Source organism: Panthera uncia (genome assembly GCF_023721935.1).
Source record: "Panthera uncia isolate 11264 chromosome B3 unlocalized genomic scaffold, Puncia_PCG_1.0 HiC_scaffold_2, whole genome shotgun sequence".
NCBI lineage: Eukaryota > Metazoa > Chordata > Mammalia > Carnivora > Felidae > Panthera > Panthera uncia.
In genome coordinates, this window is record NW_026057583.1 from 5,152,214 (window position 1) to 5,170,699 (window position 18,486).

Below are 18,486 nucleotides of genomic sequence, written 5' to 3' on the forward strand. Positions count from 1 at the left end.
CCCACGGATGACCTAGACATTAGAGTTATCAGATGTGGTCTTTAAAAAATAGTGATGAGTTGTGTTCAAGATAGTAGCTAACAAGGTGGAAAATCCCACTGGAGAGCTGGAACATTTTTTTAAAGGTTCACATGGAAATTATACAACTGAAAAGTATGGCTTAAATGAACATTTGAATAGATAGATCTAGCAGCTAATTGGATACAGCAGGAGAGAAGATGAGCGGACCGGAAGCTGGTTCAGTAGAAAGCGTTCAGACAACAGCATAAAAAGAAAAACAAACACAGAAATAAAGTGTAACAGACAAACTGACATAATGAAAAGGCCTATGTGTACTTGGAGAGCCGGAAAGGGGAAAGAGAGAGAACAGGACAGACGAGTGTTTGAAGAGGGGAATACAGACAAAAGCATGCCCAGACCATCCACAGGGAACCAAAGACAGAGGGAAGACCTTTAAGGCAGTCAGAGACACAGGCACATTACCTTCAAAGAAGCCAACAGGTAAGACCGAAGGGAGTATTGTCCCCACGAGCCCTTCCTTCCTGAGAGTCGTGCTGGAGAACATCTGCGCTGATGGGCAACCCCAGCCGCAGGCCCAGGTGAGCACTGAATGTGTCGAACCGGAAAATGCAGATTAAAAAACAGTACGGAAGGGTGACATAACAGAACCGGCTACAACGTAAAGAACAGGGAAAGAAGGTGGAAATTGGGATGAGCCTCCCCAGTTCCTTCACCTGTAATGACTGGGAACAAAAGGACATCGAACGTTGACAGTTCAGTTACAGAAACGTAAGCACGGCCAAGAACAGAGAAACACCCAAGGGCTAATACTAGTCACGAAAATCGGGCGGAGGAAGACAACAGAGACACAGGAGTAGGACTCAGGGATAAAGGAAGAGTCACAAATAGGAGATAAAAATCAGACGAACAAATAAAACATTAATCTCAACTCTGTGCTTCCACGGTCAAGAAAGAGACCAAAAATCCGAGAGAAAAACGGGTAAGAGGTAACAACAGACTAGAATAGCAGCGATCCGGCCATTCGGCTCTGGATCTGCGCACCTCAAGGCATCGAAGCGGGGCCCCCAGGAGACATCCGCGCACGGATTCGCGGCAGCATCGTCCGCAACGGCCAAGGGCTGGAAGCAGCCCACCTACCCGTCCGTGGAGGAACGGAGCGGAATATTACCCAGCTTAGCAAGGAAGGAGGGCCCGACGGCTGCCACCGCAGGATGAGCCTGGTGGACACGATGCCGCCAGAAAGGGACAGAGGCTGCAGCATCCACTCCCGTGAGGTCCCGAGAGGAGCCAAGTGCACCGAGACAGAAAGGAGGTGGTGGGTGCCGGGGGCCGGCTGTTTAATGGCGACCGAGTTTCAGTTTTGCAGGATGAAGACTTCGGGAGGCGGACGGTGGGGCTGGTGGGTGGCCCAACGCTGCCGGTGTCCTTAGTGCCCCTGAAATGCACACCGTGGAAAATCTTACGTGATGTGTACTTTACGAGAAATTGTAAAACGCTGTAATTTTTATTTTATTTATTAATAAATGCTTCACGCCCAGCACGGAGCCCAATGTGGGCTTGAACTCATGACCCCGAGATCGAGACCTGAGCTGAGATCAAGAGTCAGAGGCTTAACCGACTGAGCCACCCAGGCGCCCCTGAAACGCTATAGCTTTTGAAAGAAAGAAGGAAATTGAAAAAGCGGCACTAGAATAAAGCCTTCGGCCCCGGCACCGTGCCCGGTGAAGAGCCACCGGGTCAGCCCTTCCTGCCAGACCAGGTGGCACCAGGGCCGCGTGTCCCAGGAAGTGACGGGCTCTCATCCTCTTCTGTTGCAGCTGCCGCCCGCACAGGTGCCTGCGACTGAGTGAAAGGCCACCGCTGTCGCTGGCTCCCCGCGGTCACGTCCGGCCACCCACCCCCCGCCCTCCCAGAGCAGCCTGACCCAGAGTGCGGGCCACCCGGCAGCCCTTCTGACGTGGTGACCGCTCCGACCGGCAGGTCAGTGCCCTCTAGGGACGGGGGGGAATCTGAGCAAGGGGGACGAACGGTCACCAGCGGTGATGGATGTGCCGGGACCCGCCGGCCTGAGGCTCACCTCCATGTGGTCCTGAAGTCCGGAGGGACGGGGGAGACTGGTCCCCACTCTGCCTCCCGCCAGCGGAGGGAGAGGCCTGCGGAGGCCACGTGTGCGGGGACAGCAGCCCTGCCCTGGGGAGACCCCCTTCGTCAGAGCACGGCCCCCCGCCCCGAGGGCCAGGGACCACAGAGCGCATCCCCACCTGGGACACGGCCTGACCGCGCTGGCCTCGTCACCGCCCGCAGCAGGGAGGTGAAGGCTTGCGGGACGGTCATCTGACATTCCCCCGCAAGGCGGGTCCCTGTGATCGCCCAACCGGGTCTTCTGACGACCCCTGTGGCTTCCGCCCCTGTCCCTCAGTGGGGGGAGGGCGCAGACCCTCCGTGGGACCCTGTCTGGTGCAGGGGGGCCTGTGCGGTCCGTCCATACGTTCCGCTCAACATTCCGCTGCCAAACGGCTTCTGCTGCTGCAGCGAACTCACTCGTGACCTCGTTCCTGCACCGCTCTGAGCGCCCCGGGTCGGCGCCGGGCAGACCCAGAGGCGTCATGACATCGCCCTCCCCGGGGCCGGGCGGCGGGAACAAGTGCGGGAGCTCCGTCCTCGGTCACCTGTCCCCGCTGCCCGGGCGGCACGGGCCCCGCCACAGACTGCGGTCGCCCACGAGGTTGGCCTTTGGGTCCCGGGGAGGATGCGTGTGTCCTGGGCCCCTCATACCCTCAGGAGGGGCCGGGCGGCGAGGGGTCGCTCCAGGGCCGTGACCCCCCTCCCCCCGCCCCGGCAGGCCGGACTGTGGCCCTGCCTCCCCACAGCCCTGGCTCCCCGCAGGCGTGGAAAATGGTACCTGTCGACCCCGGGCTGGAGGAGGAGCCCGCAGCCGCAGCCCCGACATGGAGGAGCCCACGCCCGAGCCCGTCTTCGTGGACGTGGACAAAGGGCTGACCCTGGCCTGCTTCGTCTTCCTCTGCCTCTTCCTCGTGGTCATGATCATTCGCTGCGCCAAGGTCATCATGGACCCGTACAGCGCCATCCCCACGTCCACCTGGGAGGAGCAGCACCTGGATGATTGAGGCGCGGCCGGGGGACTCGGGGGAAAGGAGTCCCCGTGTCCCCCGGCCGCCCGAGTCCCCCGGCCACTCCCGAGTCCCCTGGCCGCCCCGTGTCCCCTGGCCACCCCATGTCCCCCGGCTGTCCGCCCACAAGCCCGTGAAGCCGGGATGTAGGCGGTTCGCTGCTCCCTCTGGAGCCCCAGAGGGAAGTGAGCGGGGTGCCAAGGGGGGCTCGAGGGTGGCCCAGCCTGGACATACCAACGACACGGGCCCCGGAGGCCCGCGGAGGCCGTCCCTCGTGGGGACTCACTGTGGGATGACGGGGTGGCCCCCGTCCCTGGCTCCTGCGCACCTTCTGGGAGGGGATCCGGGGCAGACACGCACCATCACGCAACAGAGCCCTCGCTGTGGGGACACCGTCTGCCCTCAACATGCAAAGCAGCACTCGCGCCAGCCCCCTGACCCCGAGTCCGGCCCGGAGGCCGGTGGGTGTGCAGGTGGAGGCCGGCGTTCTCACAAGGCACAGGGCTGCTTCCGGGCAGTATTTTTTTTTTTTAACTAAAACACAGAGGAGTCTATTTTTCCTGTCATAGATGAAATGTGCATCTTGGGAGCTTGGGAAAATACAGAAAAATAGAAGGAAAGGGGAAAATAACACCTATAATCCCACCTCCCCAAAGCCACCATTTTGATATATTTCTCCCAGGCTCTTTTTACACGTCTTTTTAAATAGCCCAATTCACACGTACGCACGACGTTGTGCCGCCTCCTCCCGTCCCATCAGCCCCCCCTCGGCCGTCACCCACATCTGTGACCACGGAGCCCGCAATGCTGGTCCCGAATCCCGGCCCCGTTCCTTCCTCGCTACAGGACCCCCAACAGCTCGGTCAGCCTCTCTGAGCCCCAATTCCCTCACCTGTGACACGAGGGAGTGACGTCTACCTCACAAGGTTGTCATGAGGACGGAACGAAGGAGCACTCCGTGACTCCCCCACCCCGGGGAGAGGCCAGGGGCCTGAGCCGGGAGCGCATGGGCTCTGGGACCCCCTCCCCGCAGAGCCTGGAACCCTGGAAGCTCCTCAACCTCCCGGGGCCGCTTCCAAAGCCAAATCTCCCGGCCAGGACCCCTGGTCAAAGGGACACTCACAGCAACCTCTTCCAGCACCTGACCTCAAGGGATATGGTGTCTATCGATTTACACAACTGTCACTGTCATATGTTTAAGCACATACGGTATGCAGTTAGGCTGGACTGCCTGAAGCCCCTTCCTCCCAGGCATCTATGCCGTCCCTGCAAGGGGTGGCCGGCCACCCCCGAGGGACAGACCTGCACCTGTGGGGAAACCCAATGCTCCCTTCCCCTCACCGGCATCCCCGCTCCGGGCCCCCCTGCAACCCGGGCCACCTGGGCAACAGGTTTCCAAAGCACCGTCACCACCAGGTGACCCCGAAAATGAACAAGACCACGGCTGTTCAGGCACGTTCCGGGGCCTGTCCGGCTGTCCACCCCCACACACGCACGCACACGCTAGGTGGGACGCACAAAGGGACAGCTGGGAGAGGCAGCCAGCCCAGACGCGCTGGAGGCTCTGTCTGAGAGAAGGATCTAGAGCAAGGACCTTGTGCATTGCCCCAGGCCCAGCAGCAGCCTTCACTGTGCAGCCTGCCTCAGAGACACGCACTTCTGTCAAAAGCACATCAGCATGGATTTGCAGCGTGAATGAGCGCCGTCTCCCCGTCAGTTAATAGCAAGCCCCAGGAGCAAGGAAAGTTCTGGAAGGCCTTGGCTGGAGGTACTTCAGAGTCCGCAGGAGTGACGATCAGGCGCCCTAGGGCCGTGCCACCCGAACTGTGGTGAGAGACAGAGTGCATCTCCAGAGGTGAGGAGCATGCTGGGAATCCAGAACCCGGGCCCCACCCCAGACCTGCGGGGCCAGCGTCCCTGGGGGGTGGCGCCCAGGAACCTGTGGGCGAGACCCGCTGAGTGCCGGCCGGGCACACGGGAGTTAGAGAAGCACGGCCCCCGGGGTCCCTGGCCCCACCTCCCTCTTTTCCACACTCAACATCTGTGGGTGTTTCCCACCGTCTCTCTGGACTGGTTTGTTGTTGTTGTTGTTGTTTGGTTTTGGTGGCAAGAGGGAAGAATATTTCAGAAAAGATGAAAAATAAAAAACTCACGCCCCATCCAAGCCTCCCGTCAAACAGCGATTTTCACTGTGTATCCAATACGCCCCCTTCTGACCCTTGCCCGAATGCAAGATATACTCCTTAGAAATGTCATCAGCTACATAATCTAAAACCCTACTCTCTCCTAACATTACCTCAGGAGCCCGCTGCCACGGCCTTCCCCGTTACCCTCTCGGTGGCCGTGGACGAGCCGTCTGGTGCACTGTCCACATTCCCATTAGGAAGTGCTTGGATCGCTTTCATTTTCCCTGTTCTTCATGTGCCAGGAGACACAGTGACGAAGGCAGAGAGCTCGCTCAGGACAGCGGGGAATAAATGTTCAAACCACACCCCCTCCACCTAAGAAAGCCGTAGGCCAGGGACGCCTGTCTAAGCCTTTGGCCCCGTTAAGGGGAACTCCGGGCATCTGCCGCTACTCCCTGATGCTACGGGAGGAGGAGGGGGGTCTTCTGCGATCAGATCGTCTGAGCCAGTTCCTGGCTAGTTGAGGTGAGCTCTGGGGTTGTGGATGGAGAGAGAAACCGTCCCGCAAAAGAAATGAGCAGCGTTTTTGAAGACTGGAAGCTGGCAGAGAGGGAATGGAAGCAGAGAGAGAGAGGCCTGTGGAGCTGGCCACAGCTCGAGGCTTAAGGGAAACTGGGACCAGACAGAAACTCCCCGCCGCACAGAACGGGAGACGGGCTCTGCTACAATCCCTCCCCGTTACTCCAAACCCTCAGTAAAGTCTGACACACAACCCCTTTCGCGTGGTGTCTGGGGCCACCTGCATGGTGGGCGGTGCGACGGAGCGCAGGGGGGGGTAACAAAAACGGGCAGAAGCAGGACACCAGGACGACAGTCAGCGGGGGAAACACGGCCCCTGAGGACGCACAGACGGGCCGACCTGAGCAACGGGCCACGAGCTTCACCAGCTCGCAGCATCAATTTCACCGTCTCTGTTGGGTCTCTTCCAACTAGTTGCTCGCGTCTACGTGGTTTTATTGAATCGAGAGACGCGGGTCTCCCTCGCCCAAACATCACCCCAGACCTCGAGGTCAACCCAACCTTAAAGGGGCCCGTCCTGCTTCCAACACCAGCCGGAGAGGACTGCCAAGCCGGTGTGGTTTCCCGCCCCGCGGTCTCACCGCTGAGGACCGGTCCTGTGGACTGGTCCTGTGATGGGTGACAACCTGCGGGGCCCCCTGGCCCATGGCCCGGCCTGCGGACGGGTGCCCCAGCTGAGCTCCCTGGGCACACACAGGTCATCTGCATCCAGGGGGACACACGGCCTCGGCTCTGCCAGCCTTCCCCCTGCGTGTCACTCCTGGACGGTCACCAGCTAAGGCTCTCCCTCCCTCCCGCGGGGTTTCTGTCTGGGCCCTGAATCAGTCAGCGTCCCGGCAGGAAGCAGAGGGCACAGCCAAAGCGTTTATGCTTCGAGGGCTTAACGAAAGACTATTCAGAGGTCAGGCAGGGCTGAGGGAAGCGACACCGGATGGCAAAGCACCACACAGGCCACGGGGGGGAGCCGTGGCCAGCGTGGCCTGACGTGGCAAGGAGAAGGAATGTTCTCAGAACCCGGCAGGAGCCGTGGCCACAGGGAGACGGTTAAGACTTGTGCCCGAACTGCAGCCCAGCAGGAAGAGCGTGGAGGGAAACGCATACCTTGACCTTGACACTCCCCCGTCCAGTCTCTCCTCTGGACCTTCCATCAGCCAAAAACAACAGAACCTGATGGTCTGGGAGCCCCGGGTGAAGCGGTTCGTGTCTGTTAGCGTTCTGGAGCGAACAAAACGTAACGAGTACAACCCACCCCTATTACATTCAGCATCCGTTCACGAACTCTGCTTGGATGGGGAAAAATTATATGCCCTCCACGTAGGGGGACGAAGGTCCATCTGCCGCCATATTGTCTGGGCAGGGGAGGGGCGATACCGACCTGGGCCCACTGCCCACCCGGACCGTACCCCCCTCTAGGTGAGTAAACGGAGCGGTTCCTATAACGCACAGCTGCTACGGCCCTCCCCTCCGGGCCTGGGGCTTGAAGCGTGGTGTCATTTTCCAGCACCTTCTCCGCGACCCCTCACCTCCCGCGTTCCCTTGGCTCTCGGGAGTATTCTATCTGCTGGAATCTCCCAAACCTTCATCTGTGGAGGATCCAGACTCCTGGAGCCCGGTCTTCCTTGGGCCGCCAGCTTCTACAGGCCCACAGGGAACGTGAAGGGGTCTGAAGGCCTCACGTGGAGGCGTGTTTGGAAGCTCGGAGCACGCTAGGGCAACACCGCCCGACCCTCGTCTCGGGACAGAGAACGTCAGCGTCGCCGGGGAGTCTGTTAGGATCCGAGTTCACGCCCCCACCTCAGACCTGCAGAAGTGGGGGGCACGGGACGGGGGCCCCCAGGGAGCCGCTTGCCCCGGCTGTGTGGAGGGAACCCCGCTTCCCACGGCTCCTGGGATGGGACCCCCCGGCGGCACGGTGAGCCCCTTCTCTGCCCCCGCGTTCAACACGAGGCAGCCCGAATGACCACAGGAGGATCTCGGTTTCTAGCCTGACAGACCCACACCCGTGTACCCCTGGGGGACGCACTTCCTCTCCCTCGCGAAGAGTTGTGTTTTTATTTTTTTAATGTTTATTTATTTTTGAGAGAGAGAGAGAGAGTGAGCAGGGAGGGGCAGAGAGAGAGGGAGACACAGAATCGAAGCAGGCTCCAGGCTCCGAGCTGTCAGCACAGAGCCCGACGCGGGGCTCGAACCCACAGACCGTGAGATCGTGACCTGAGCCGAAGTCGGACGTTTAACTGACTGAGCCACCCAGGCACCCCAGCCTCCCAAAGAATTTTCAAAGCCACCGGGTCCAAGGAGACAAGGGTGAGAAGCAGAAATTCCGTACGTGGGTCGTTAGGTTTAATAGTGGGAAGATTCACTTCTGTCTCCATCCCTTGGCTCCGGGACCTTCCAGGCAGGGGAGACGGTGCCCCTGTCTGCCCCAGACACCCCCGAACCATCGGGTCTCCTGCCGTGCTGGGTCCTCAAGGCACCACCGCCCGGCCCCTCCCAGTCCGCGGAACCCAGCATCAGTGAAGTCCGGGGGGCTCCTGCCTTCAGGCTCCTTTCTCCGCAGTATTGCAGGGACACTCCAGGCACCCCCTCGCGTACTCCCAGCATTCACCGAGGGCGGCTTAATTTCAGGACTATTTGCAGAAGTGTAGACGAGTTTAAGAGAACCAGCAGGGATGGTGAGTCAGCCAGGACTGGGGACAGTGAGAAGCCGTTGTCACTGCTTGCCTGGGGAGGGACAGTGGCCCCCGAATCCAGCAAGGGCGGTGGCCATGCTCTCTTTGGGAGCCGTGAGCCACGGTGGAAGGACACAGGGGGACACAGGCCCCCAAACCCATGGCCCAGAAGGGAGGGGGTGCGGAGAACAAACACCCCGACCTTCTCCCTCTGCACTTTCTCCTCTGCCGCCCCCCGCCAGCCAGGAGCCACAGGACAGGAGCCTGGGTGATGTCATCCACAGGGGTGGCCTCCCGGGACGAGACAGGGCAGGGAAGGCCGGAGAGGAGGACGGGGCGGAAACCGCATCGGGCCCTCGGGGTTTTCCCTGCAGCAGACCTCAGGCACGGCCCCGCTCGTGCACCGAAACCAGCTTTCTGACTTCGAGAGTTCGGGAAAGGGGCCGGGAGCAGCAGTCCTCGATGCCCCCTGGGCTGCTTCTGTGCGGTGGTCCACTCCCCCCACCGCCCGGCTGCCCCGGACACAGGGGCCTTGCCTCGTCCTGGGAATCCCCTCCTCCAGGAAAAGGAGCGTCTTCTGGTCTGACACACAGTCAAGGGGGTCCACAGAGCTGACAGCCCTTCGGCCTGACCACACACACGGAAGCAGCCGGCCGGCACCCCCCATGGTCACGCTCGATAAGCCCCCCACCCCCCGCACAGCCCTGAGCCCACGAGGTGCGGAGAGGTGGGGCTTCACCCCAGAAGCAGACGGGGACTCGGAACAGTGACCCCAGGCCGAGAGGCTGGACACCCAGGAGGCGGGAGCTGGAACAGACGTCCTGTGAGCACATCCTTCCTCCTCGCGGATCGCCAGGTGAGGCGCTGCTATGACCCAGAAGACCTTGGAGCCGGGCTCCCAGACGTGACAACGCCCCCCACACTTGTGAGCAGCTCCCGTGTGACAGCGGTTTGGACACAGGAGTAAGGCACAGCCCCGCCCGGAGAAGCCCCTGCCCTGGGTCAAGGCCAGAGTTCCAACCGCTGCGCCATGATTCCCCCGGAGGCTCAAAGTTCCGGAGCCGGCTCTCAGCTCCGCCGCCCAGCTGGAGGTGCGAGAGGGACACGTGTCTTCGTTTACACAGAAAATACCAGAGACAACGTGGGGCCCAGAGAGGGGGGCGAGGGGGCCCTTCCTTGGGACTCGTGCTTCCGGGGGCCAGCGTATTACAAACGGCCACGCACAGATCCCCGTAAGGGGTCACGGGGGCCCCTCTGTCCCCTGAGAGTCCGCCTGGTGTCACCCAACCTGCACCCTCGGTGCCCCTCCCGTGAGACACGCCGGCGGGCTGCAGGGAGGCGGCGCCCAGGACGGAAGCAACTGGTTCTTGCCCCAACTGGGGGCATTTTGCCGTTGTACCAAGTATCTATTTTCTTGCTCTCTTTCCGATTTGTGCTTCTGGAAACCCTCACAAATTAGCCTGGTATTCACGACAGCTGCACGTGGCAGTGAGGGCACATTTCACAGTATTACCTGATTCCTATCAATCGATCTCTACACAGATCTCTTCCTAACACATGACGAGCGATACGAATTATTTACTTTGGCAGCGAGGGGGAGGGTGAACACCAGGACTGCAAAGGGTGTTATTTTTATGAGACGTACGTGAAAGGATTTAACTTTTTTTTTTTTTTAACAAATTTAAACATTTCAGCTTGATTTAAATAGTTTTGATATGAAGCGTTAACATTCTTCAGTTACAATTTACGTCGTGCCTTTCATTTTAGTGGAAAGTTTCAATATTATCAAAGAAAACTAACGCAGAAAACGCACAGAGGATAACTTTAGTTTTGCAATTTTTAACCTTAAGGGTTTGGGTGAAAATATTTGCCTTTTGTACGTTCTGAGTACAAGTCGGTGTACTTTTTTAATCACGGAGATTCGTCTGTCAATGAAGCCCACGTTGTGCGAAAAGCCTGGCTATGACAAAATAGTGATTCCAAGGAAATGAAGGCAATAAACCTTAAAACTTTCTTGGAAAACGTTTGTGAAACAAGTCATGTATCTGTAGGTCTTCAGGGGTGATCCGAAACGGCCAACACTGTTCAGGTACAGCGATCAAACTGTTGTGTCTGATGCAAAGAAAAGACTGGTGGTCAGCAGAGGGGAGGGGGTGGGGTGAGACAGGGGATCGCGACGACCGGGTGGCGTATGGGATTCGAATCCCTGTACCGTACGTCCGAATGCAACAGGTCACTGGGTATTAATTAATTAAACTTCAGTTGAAAAAAAAGGAAGATAAATTAGTTTGCTATGTTGCCCCTTTTCAACCCTCAAACGCCGTAGATAGCTTTGAAATTTTGTCTCGTCCTTATCAAAGCATGTCGGGGTAGGAGAAGAGAATGTGTTTTATTTCAACATCGAGCTTGAGCTTTGAAACGTCGAGGCAGAAGGGAGCCTCCGCGGGTCCCTGGCTTCAGGGGATGGATCTGTGAATACAACAGAATCCCGTCGCTCGTGGTCTCCCGGGATCCATTCATCTGTTCGGCAAATGTAGGCGAAGTGCCTGCCACATGCTGGCGGGTCAGTGCTAGGTGCTGGAGAACCTTCCAGCAGCAACAGCCAACAACTCTGCCCTCGGGAGCCCCACATCTAGAGAAGGAAGACGTGGCTCGGATTGTCACAGACAGCAGCGGTCTGTTGATCTCTGGGGTCAAGTCCTCGGTGGCCGCAGAGATGTTCCGTCCCCATCCCCCTGTCCCCCCAGGAAAGGACCCACTGCCCAGCCTCTGGGTGTGCTCTCGGCACAGCGTTATTAGTCTGTGCCACCACGAAAAACAAACACATTGCCAGGAAGCCTCCACTCTGCCCTCTCCCGTTCATCAGGGGCATCTGGGAGTCCTTTCTGCCTCTCCCTCAGGCCGGGGTCACTGCTGAGGGGAGGGACAGAGAGGGACACATACAGGACACAGATGCACACTTTGGAAGGCAATCCCCCCATGGGAATTTTTCCTGAGGTCGTTAGAAAGTATATGCCCCCCGGGGCGCCTGGAGGGGCTCAGTCGGATGAGCCAGGTCGTGATCTCAACGTCCACCCAGGTCACGATCTCACGGTTCGTGGGTTCGAGCCTGTGCTGACAGCGTGGAGCCCGCTTGGGATTCTCTTTCTCCCTCTCTCTCTCTGCCCCTCCCCCCATTTGTTCTCTCTCAAAATAAGTAAATAAACCTGAAAAAAAAATTTTAATATGCCTCCAAATTAAAGAAAGAAAGAAAATGAAAATAGAACCTCTTTTGAGATCCATTCTGCGCGAGGGACTGTTGCGGGAGTTTTTACCACAATACCCGGGACCGGCTGTCCCGCCGCTTTGTCCCCGCACAAAACGAGCCGCTGGCAAAAGTTTATTAGAACAGATGAGACTTGAAGAGTGGTAGGAAAGCCCTGTGTAGACGGGGGACAGTCGGGAGTGAACGCCTGAGGACTCTAGGCGGGGGTCCTCGCCGCAGAAGGTCCTGGTCTCTCCTCCCCTCTCCCCTCCCCCTCGCGCCTTCCCAGGTCCCACCCTTACTGGGGGCACAACTCTAGGCGCTGGGTGCTCCGCTCCGCTGGGTGAGGGGTGCTCTGAGGCCACACTGAGGCCTTCGGTCACATTCCTGGGGGAAACCTGAGGGGGTAGGTAAGGTCTGGCACATTGTTAAGAGAAACCTTCTCCCGAGGGGGGCGGCTGTGGCCGGGCACTCCCAGCATTGTTCCAGAACGGGTGTTCCCCCCCACCAGGGACCTCAGGCCCTAATCCTCCTCTCTCGGCCTATTTTGTCTTATCTTTTCCAGTTGTAGAATCTTGGGAGAAACAATCCTCACTATACTTAAAGCCCTAAAGCTCCCTTGTCCCCAAGGAGAGGACAGCCGGAGGCCAGCCTCACCCGGCCCGCTCTAGCTGTGCAGCAGCACTCAAAGCTGGACCAGTGTCAGGGAGAGGGTGCAGGGCAGGGGCGGGGGGCGCTGGAGGCAAAGGGGCTCTCCTCCCTCCCCGCCCTGCGCAGGAGCGACAGGGGCTCCACCGGGCCCAGGGCAGTGGGGTGCCCCCGAGTCCAGCTGGCACCCCCAGCGTGACCATCCCGCCAGAAACCCCTCTGGCCTTGGCCCTCCTGCTCAGGGCGCGTCTCAAACGGATTCTACCCTGGGTCGCAGAACTCGTGGCTCATCCGTGTACCCTCGCCAGGGGCCGCGAGGGACAGGAAGCAGGAACGAAAGAGGCGGAACCCGGAGCGGTTTGCCTCGGGGCGCAAAGACCACTGGTTCCCTTGTCCCCTGGGCTGCCCGGGGCACTTCCGGACCCAGGAGAGCAGCCAGGCCCAAGGAGCAGTCCTTGCTGGACGGGGTCCCGGATGGACCCGTGTTGAGACCCGCCGCTCTGGCTGCACGGATCCCGGCCGGCCCCACCGGCCCCGCGTCTAGGCTCCCTGATGCTCCGATCCCCGCAGATTTCCACGGCACCGCCTGCCCCCGGGGGCACTTCAAGCGAGGCGCGAGACCCGTGTGACTTCAACGAGACCCGTGTGACTTCAACGGCTGGGATCAGCATTCTCTGGCGCCAGCGGGGCCAAATGGACCGATAATGATTCAAACGACTTCCGTCCGCCAGCCGGAGACCTCCGGGAGCCCCGCCGTGCGCACCAGCTGTTCTGCTATGTAGACGCGAGGCCTTCAAGGAAAAGACGGTCGCGCGTGCAGACTGGAGCCAGGAGACGGAACTAAAGGAGCGATCTCAAAACCCAGCTGGAGAGCGGGGATCTCGGGGGAGCGACAGACACGGACGTGGTCCTGGGGCACCGGCCCCCAGGAGCGGAGGAAACCCCCCAGGAAGGGGCTGGCCTTCCAAACTCAGAGGGTATTTGGATCAGTCTTGTCTGGAGGGTAGGGGTCTGGGTGGTCTGCGGCCGTCTGCGCTGCACAGGATCTTCCGCCGAAACCGGCCGAGACTGGAGACCGTGGCAAGAGTCGCCTGGGCAAGAGCAGGTCAGCCTCAGAGCGCGAAGCCTCTGCCCAGCCTGCGGGCTGCAGGCTACTGGCGGCGCCCCTCCCCCCCCCCGGTATCCCTGCTCCCCTCCTTCTTTAGCAACTGAACCCTGGCTTGAACTGGAGAAACCATGAACGCAGCTAAAAGGGGACATCCCCAGACTTCCCTGCGGTGAGGTATGGTCTTGTCACCAGGTTCCCGCCAACGGTGTGGTGCTGCGCGCCCGGGACGGCCGCGTGAGCGACACAGCTCAGCCGGAAGGGGGGCTGCTTCCATCCCCCGCCCCCCCGCCCCAGCCTCCACCTCTTCCTCTTCTTTTTCTGTGCACCTGGAACTCGGGCGTGCTGGCTGGAGCTCCAGCAGCCTGTGGCACCGTGAGGTGGTTTCACCGTAAGGATGAAAAACACGTGTGGGGACGAGCAACGTGGGCCCTCGGTGTCGCTGTGGCGTTGCCTTCCGAACGCCACGGTTCCGGGCCCTGGAATGTTCCCGGAAATGAGAAGCATGCTTCATCCCCGGGGATTTGTACTGGCCGGTCCCTCTGCCTGGAGCATTCCCTCTCCAGACCTCCGACTGGCTTGCTCCCTCACTGCCTCCGGCCATCTGGCACAAGAGCACTTAGAACCCAAGGCACTAAGGCCTTCTCTGAGCCCCTGTTTATAGCATCCGTGCCCCCCAGTGCTCCAGAGGACTTACACTCTCCTGCACGCTGGGGGTCTTCTCCTTGCCCCTTCACTTATTGTCTGCCCCCCACTGGAATGTGAACATCACAAGAGCAGAGGTTTGGTTGGGCTATTTTGTGCTGTGTCTTATGTGCCCAGAACGGTGCTTGACACAGAGAAGACACTTGATGAAGACAGAATGAATGAATGAATGAATGAATGAATGGCATGATCTGACAGACAGGCTCTGGCATGAGGTCCGTCCGGCTCAAGAAAAGTCACCGTGGGCTCGAGGAACCAGGCTGGGGCTGGGGCTGCATGTTTGTCGTGGGCAGGGCGGAGCACATGGGGCGGGGCTCCCTCTCCGGATCCTTGTGGCTCTTGTGGGCCAACGAGGGAAGGAAAGCTAGCCCCCTGGCCCCTTTTCTGCCCTGGCTTCTGTTCAGTTCAGGTGTGTGTGCCCACAACTTGGGGGCTCCGTCCAAGGTTCGCCATGTGCTGAGACAGCCACGGAGCCCGTGAACCAAGTCTGCTCCTCACGTGCCCCCGTGAGGCAGCCCCCCAAGAGATACTGGATGTGTGGGGTGCTATGATGATTTTACGTGTCCACTTGGCCGGGCCATGGTACCCGCAGGTTTGGGCCCATGTTAGTCTAGAGGCTGCTGTGGAGGCATGTTTTAGATGAGGTGAACATTTAAGCGGGTGGACTTTGAGTAAACCAGACCACCTTCCATCATAATGTGGGTGGGCCTCATCTCATCAGGTGAAGGCCTTAGGAGAAAAAGGCCTGCTCTTCCCAGAAGGAGAGGGAATTCTGCAGCAGACCACCTTCGAGCTCACACTGTAGCTGTTCCCTGGGCCTCCAGCCTCCGGCCCACCCTGCAGATTCTGGACTTGCCGGCCTGCACAATCACGAGTAATTCCTTAAAATGCATTTCTCTACATACATCACATCCTACCGTCTCCGTTTCTCGGAGGACTCTAATGCAGGTGCCGCTGTTTCCACACCAGCGAGCGCGGGGAGGGCCGGGGTGTCTCATAGGAACGGTGACCGATGAGCCTCGCTGGTCAACCGCGGAGACCGTGAAGTGGGACACACCCTGACTTGTGGGTCCAATCAAGGGCACGAGTGGAGGTCACACGGGACGGCACGGGGCTTCGAGCGTGGACACCGAGCACGACGGCTTTATTTACCACTGAACAAGGAGCCAGGCCCGCGGCCGCGGACGGCGGGGATCCCCGGGCAGGGGCGGTGAGCTCACGTCCGGGATGCGCAGAGCCTCACGCGGGCAGGAGAGCGGGCAGCACTTTCCCGGCACACTGGCCAAAGCCGACGCGGTACCCGTCCCCCTGGCAGTGCCCTGGGGCGGAGGAGGACAGGGTCAGGCACGCAGCTGGGCCCTCGGCAGCACGACAAACACGACGGGCAACGAAGAGCGACCCTCCCGGAGCTGAGCCGAGCCGCGGGGGCGCGGACACGGAACGGTAGGTGCACCTGCCGCCAGGGACCCTCCGGAGCACCGGACCCGCGGCTTTCCTGACGGGCGCGCTCCGCCCCCGAGCGCGTTTGGGGTCAAACCGCACGTCTGCTGACGGAGTGCCTGGCCGCTCCGTGGCCTGGGGCCCCCCAGAACCCAGCTTCCTCATCTGCGAAGCAGATCGCGGGACGGTACCCACGGTGGGGGCTGCCACGGGCTGCCACGCCTGACACACGGGACCCGCGAACGCCCAGCGGGTGCCAGCTGCTGTGGCGGTTGCGAGCGAGGGACGGGGGCCGCACGCTCGGCCTCTGAGCGCGGCCCCTCTCTCGGGGTCGTGAGGGTTGGACGGACTATCTGGGTGAGGCCCCCGGCGCGATGCTCCGTAGGTGGGAGCTCCAGGCCCTCGATGCCCCGAAACAACGGCGAGGGTCTGCTCAGCGGAAGGGCCTGTGCGGACCGGACTCAGCAGGGAGGACACGGGAGCAGAGAGGAGGGGGCATCTGGGCTGGGATCTGATGGGTGGATAGGAGTTCACCGGGACACTGAGGGCACGGGAGGCACCCAGGCCCGGGCGGGAGACGAGTGTGGTGCACTTGTTCCGGGAAGCTGCCGGGGGAGGGGGCGGGGGGCTGAGAGCCCCGACGAGCCGTGTTCTGAGGCCACTGAGGGGACACGGACCAGCTTCCAGCCAGACAGTGACACGTTACCGCTGTGTCTTGAAGGGAGCCCAGCGTGGCTCTGGAGGACATGGACGGACACACAGACGCGTCGGCGTGAGGCCTCGGGCCCCAGGGCCCCGAGACTGGGCCGCACCCCCGGGACCCCGGGCCGCGTGGAGGCTAGAGGAGCTGAAGAGGGCCGTGCCAGGCGGTGGTGACCGTGACCCCCTGCCGGGGTTGGCCCGTGACCCTGGCTCACACAAAGACACCACCAGATCCCCCCCCCCCCCCCCGTTGCAGACGGGCCCCAAATCAGGGGCCCCACCTGCTACCCGACGGGGAGAGGGGACGAGACGCCGGCAGCCAGGGGAGAGCACGGAAGCAGCATTTGTAGAGGGCCCTCCTCCCGGCGGGGACGCTGCCCTCTGCCCCCGACTCGACACGGGTGCTCCGTCCGTCACCGGGGCCCCGCCACCCCCACTAACGCACCACCTGCTACCCGAACAAGGGTCCACGACGAGCCATCCTGGGGCGTGAGGCTGGCCGCTCCCTCCCCATTTACTGTTGGCACAGCAGGTGGCCAAGATGGGGTTCTCTCTACCCCAGCGCAAGTGACATCCGGGGCCAGATGTCACTCGCTATGAAGGGCTGTCCGGTGTAGGACGCTCAGCGGCATCCCCGGCCACCACCCAGGGACAACTAAGACGGTGACTGTCCCCTGAGGGGCGAAGCTGGCCCGGTTGAGCCCGCCGGTCCGGGGGAGGGCAGGAGCCGCACCCAGATGAGCGGGGACCCCAGGGTCTTCCCGAGCCCCCAGGTGCCGCTGCTGGGTCCAGAGGAAAGCTAGGCACAGGTGCATCCACGCAGGGATGGAGGGACCTGAGAGGTCAGGGCGCATCACTGAGCCCTGGACAGGGGGGAAAGCCAGCGCCCCCACCTCCAACTGTGGACACAGAAGGTGACAGCGTAACTCCTTCTCTGGAACCCGGGTCCCGGCATGCCGACCTCACCGGCCCTTCCCTGGAAACCACCTTCGGGCTACTCCCCACCCCACCCCACCCACAGAATGGGAAGCTGCCCCCTGCCCAGCACGCTGCACCTGCCAGCCCGCCCAGGCACACAGCCTCACCCTGCAGAGGAGCAAGCCCGGGGACACAGGAGCAGCCCCAGGCAGTGAGCTGGACCTGACACCAGGGGTGTCTCTGCCACTGGAGCTTCAGGGGGTCCCACCCATCTCACACCCTGAACCGAAGCAGAGGAAATGACCCAGGGAAGCGAGGGGGGGGGGCGGCTTGCACCATGCAGAGGTGAGGGTGGTGACCTTCCCATCCCAGGGCAGTCACCGCATTCCAGAGCGTCCCCCCTGTGGAGACTGCGGTTTAAAGTCCTGGGTAGCCAAGGCCAAGGCCGATGGAGGCGGGAGGTCAGAACACGCAGACGCGGGCCCGGGGACGCCAGAGTGGGGACGAGGGAGGACAGCTGGCTCTTCGGCCGGCCTGGAGCGCCACACGCTCACAACGGGGCACGCGGACAAGAGAAGTCGGACGGAGCCCGCGAGGCCTGGCCGCCCTCACCTGTTATGATGACTTCATCCCCGTCCAGCAGAAACTTCCTGGTCTGTCCGTTCCCCAGGTCGATGGCCTTCGTTCCCCTCCAGGACAACTCCAACAAGGAGCCAAAGCTTTCGGGCTCCTTCACAACAGGAAAGGGAAGACAGCCTCGCATGTGGTGAGCGTGTCGGCTGCAGAGTGGACGCCTAACAGAGCCTACGAGCCCCTGCCTCGTGGGACCGCCCGGCCACAGGGGCAGGCCCGAAGGTCCTCGGAGACTCACCGGCCCGCTGATGGTTCCAGAAGCCAAGAGGTCCCCCGGCCGAAGGTTGCAGCCATTGACAGAGTGGTGGGTCAGCTGCTGGAGCATCGTCCAGTACATGTACTGAGGGTGGGGACACAGGGGGACAGGAAAGGTGGCTCACCCCAGCCTCCGGCCGGTAGCCCACAGCCACTCAAGGCAGACAGCCTCCCTAGGTGTTCTCCCGGTGCCCCGAATGGCTGGCAGCAGCATAAGCTGTCCTCCCGGAGCCACCCAGGCCCCCCCACCCCAGCTGAGCCACCCAGGCTGCCCCCCCACCCCAGCTGAGCCACCCAGGCTCCCCCCCCC

General features: G+C 61.0%; 2 protein-coding genes across 2 annotated transcripts in view; one reads left to right on the forward strand and one right to left on the reverse strand.

Annotated features, from left to right (window-relative positions):
- Positions 1-2,969: 2,969 nt before the first annotated feature.
- CTXND1 (cortexin domain containing 1) lies at positions 2,970-3,149 on the forward strand. The gene has a single exon (XM_049614377.1). The coding sequence runs from the start codon at positions 2,970-2,972 to the stop codon at positions 3,147-3,149; it is 180 nt and encodes a 59-aa protein (XP_049470334.1).
- A 12,206-nt stretch (positions 3,150-15,355) lies between these two features.
- Positions 15,356-18,486, reverse strand: part of FAH (fumarylacetoacetate hydrolase) — a 20,912-nt gene continuing 17,781 nt past the window's right edge. Inside the window, exons 12-14 of the mRNA XM_049614356.1 lie at positions 18,160-18,261; positions 17,901-18,018; positions 15,356-15,547 (exon numbers count right to left, since the gene is read on the reverse strand). Coding sequence (XP_049470313.1) covers positions 15,468-15,547; positions 17,901-18,018; positions 18,160-18,261 — 300 coding nt within the window. The 3' untranslated portion in view covers positions 15,356-15,467. The remainder of the gene's footprint in view (positions 15,548-17,900; positions 18,019-18,159; positions 18,262-18,486) is intronic.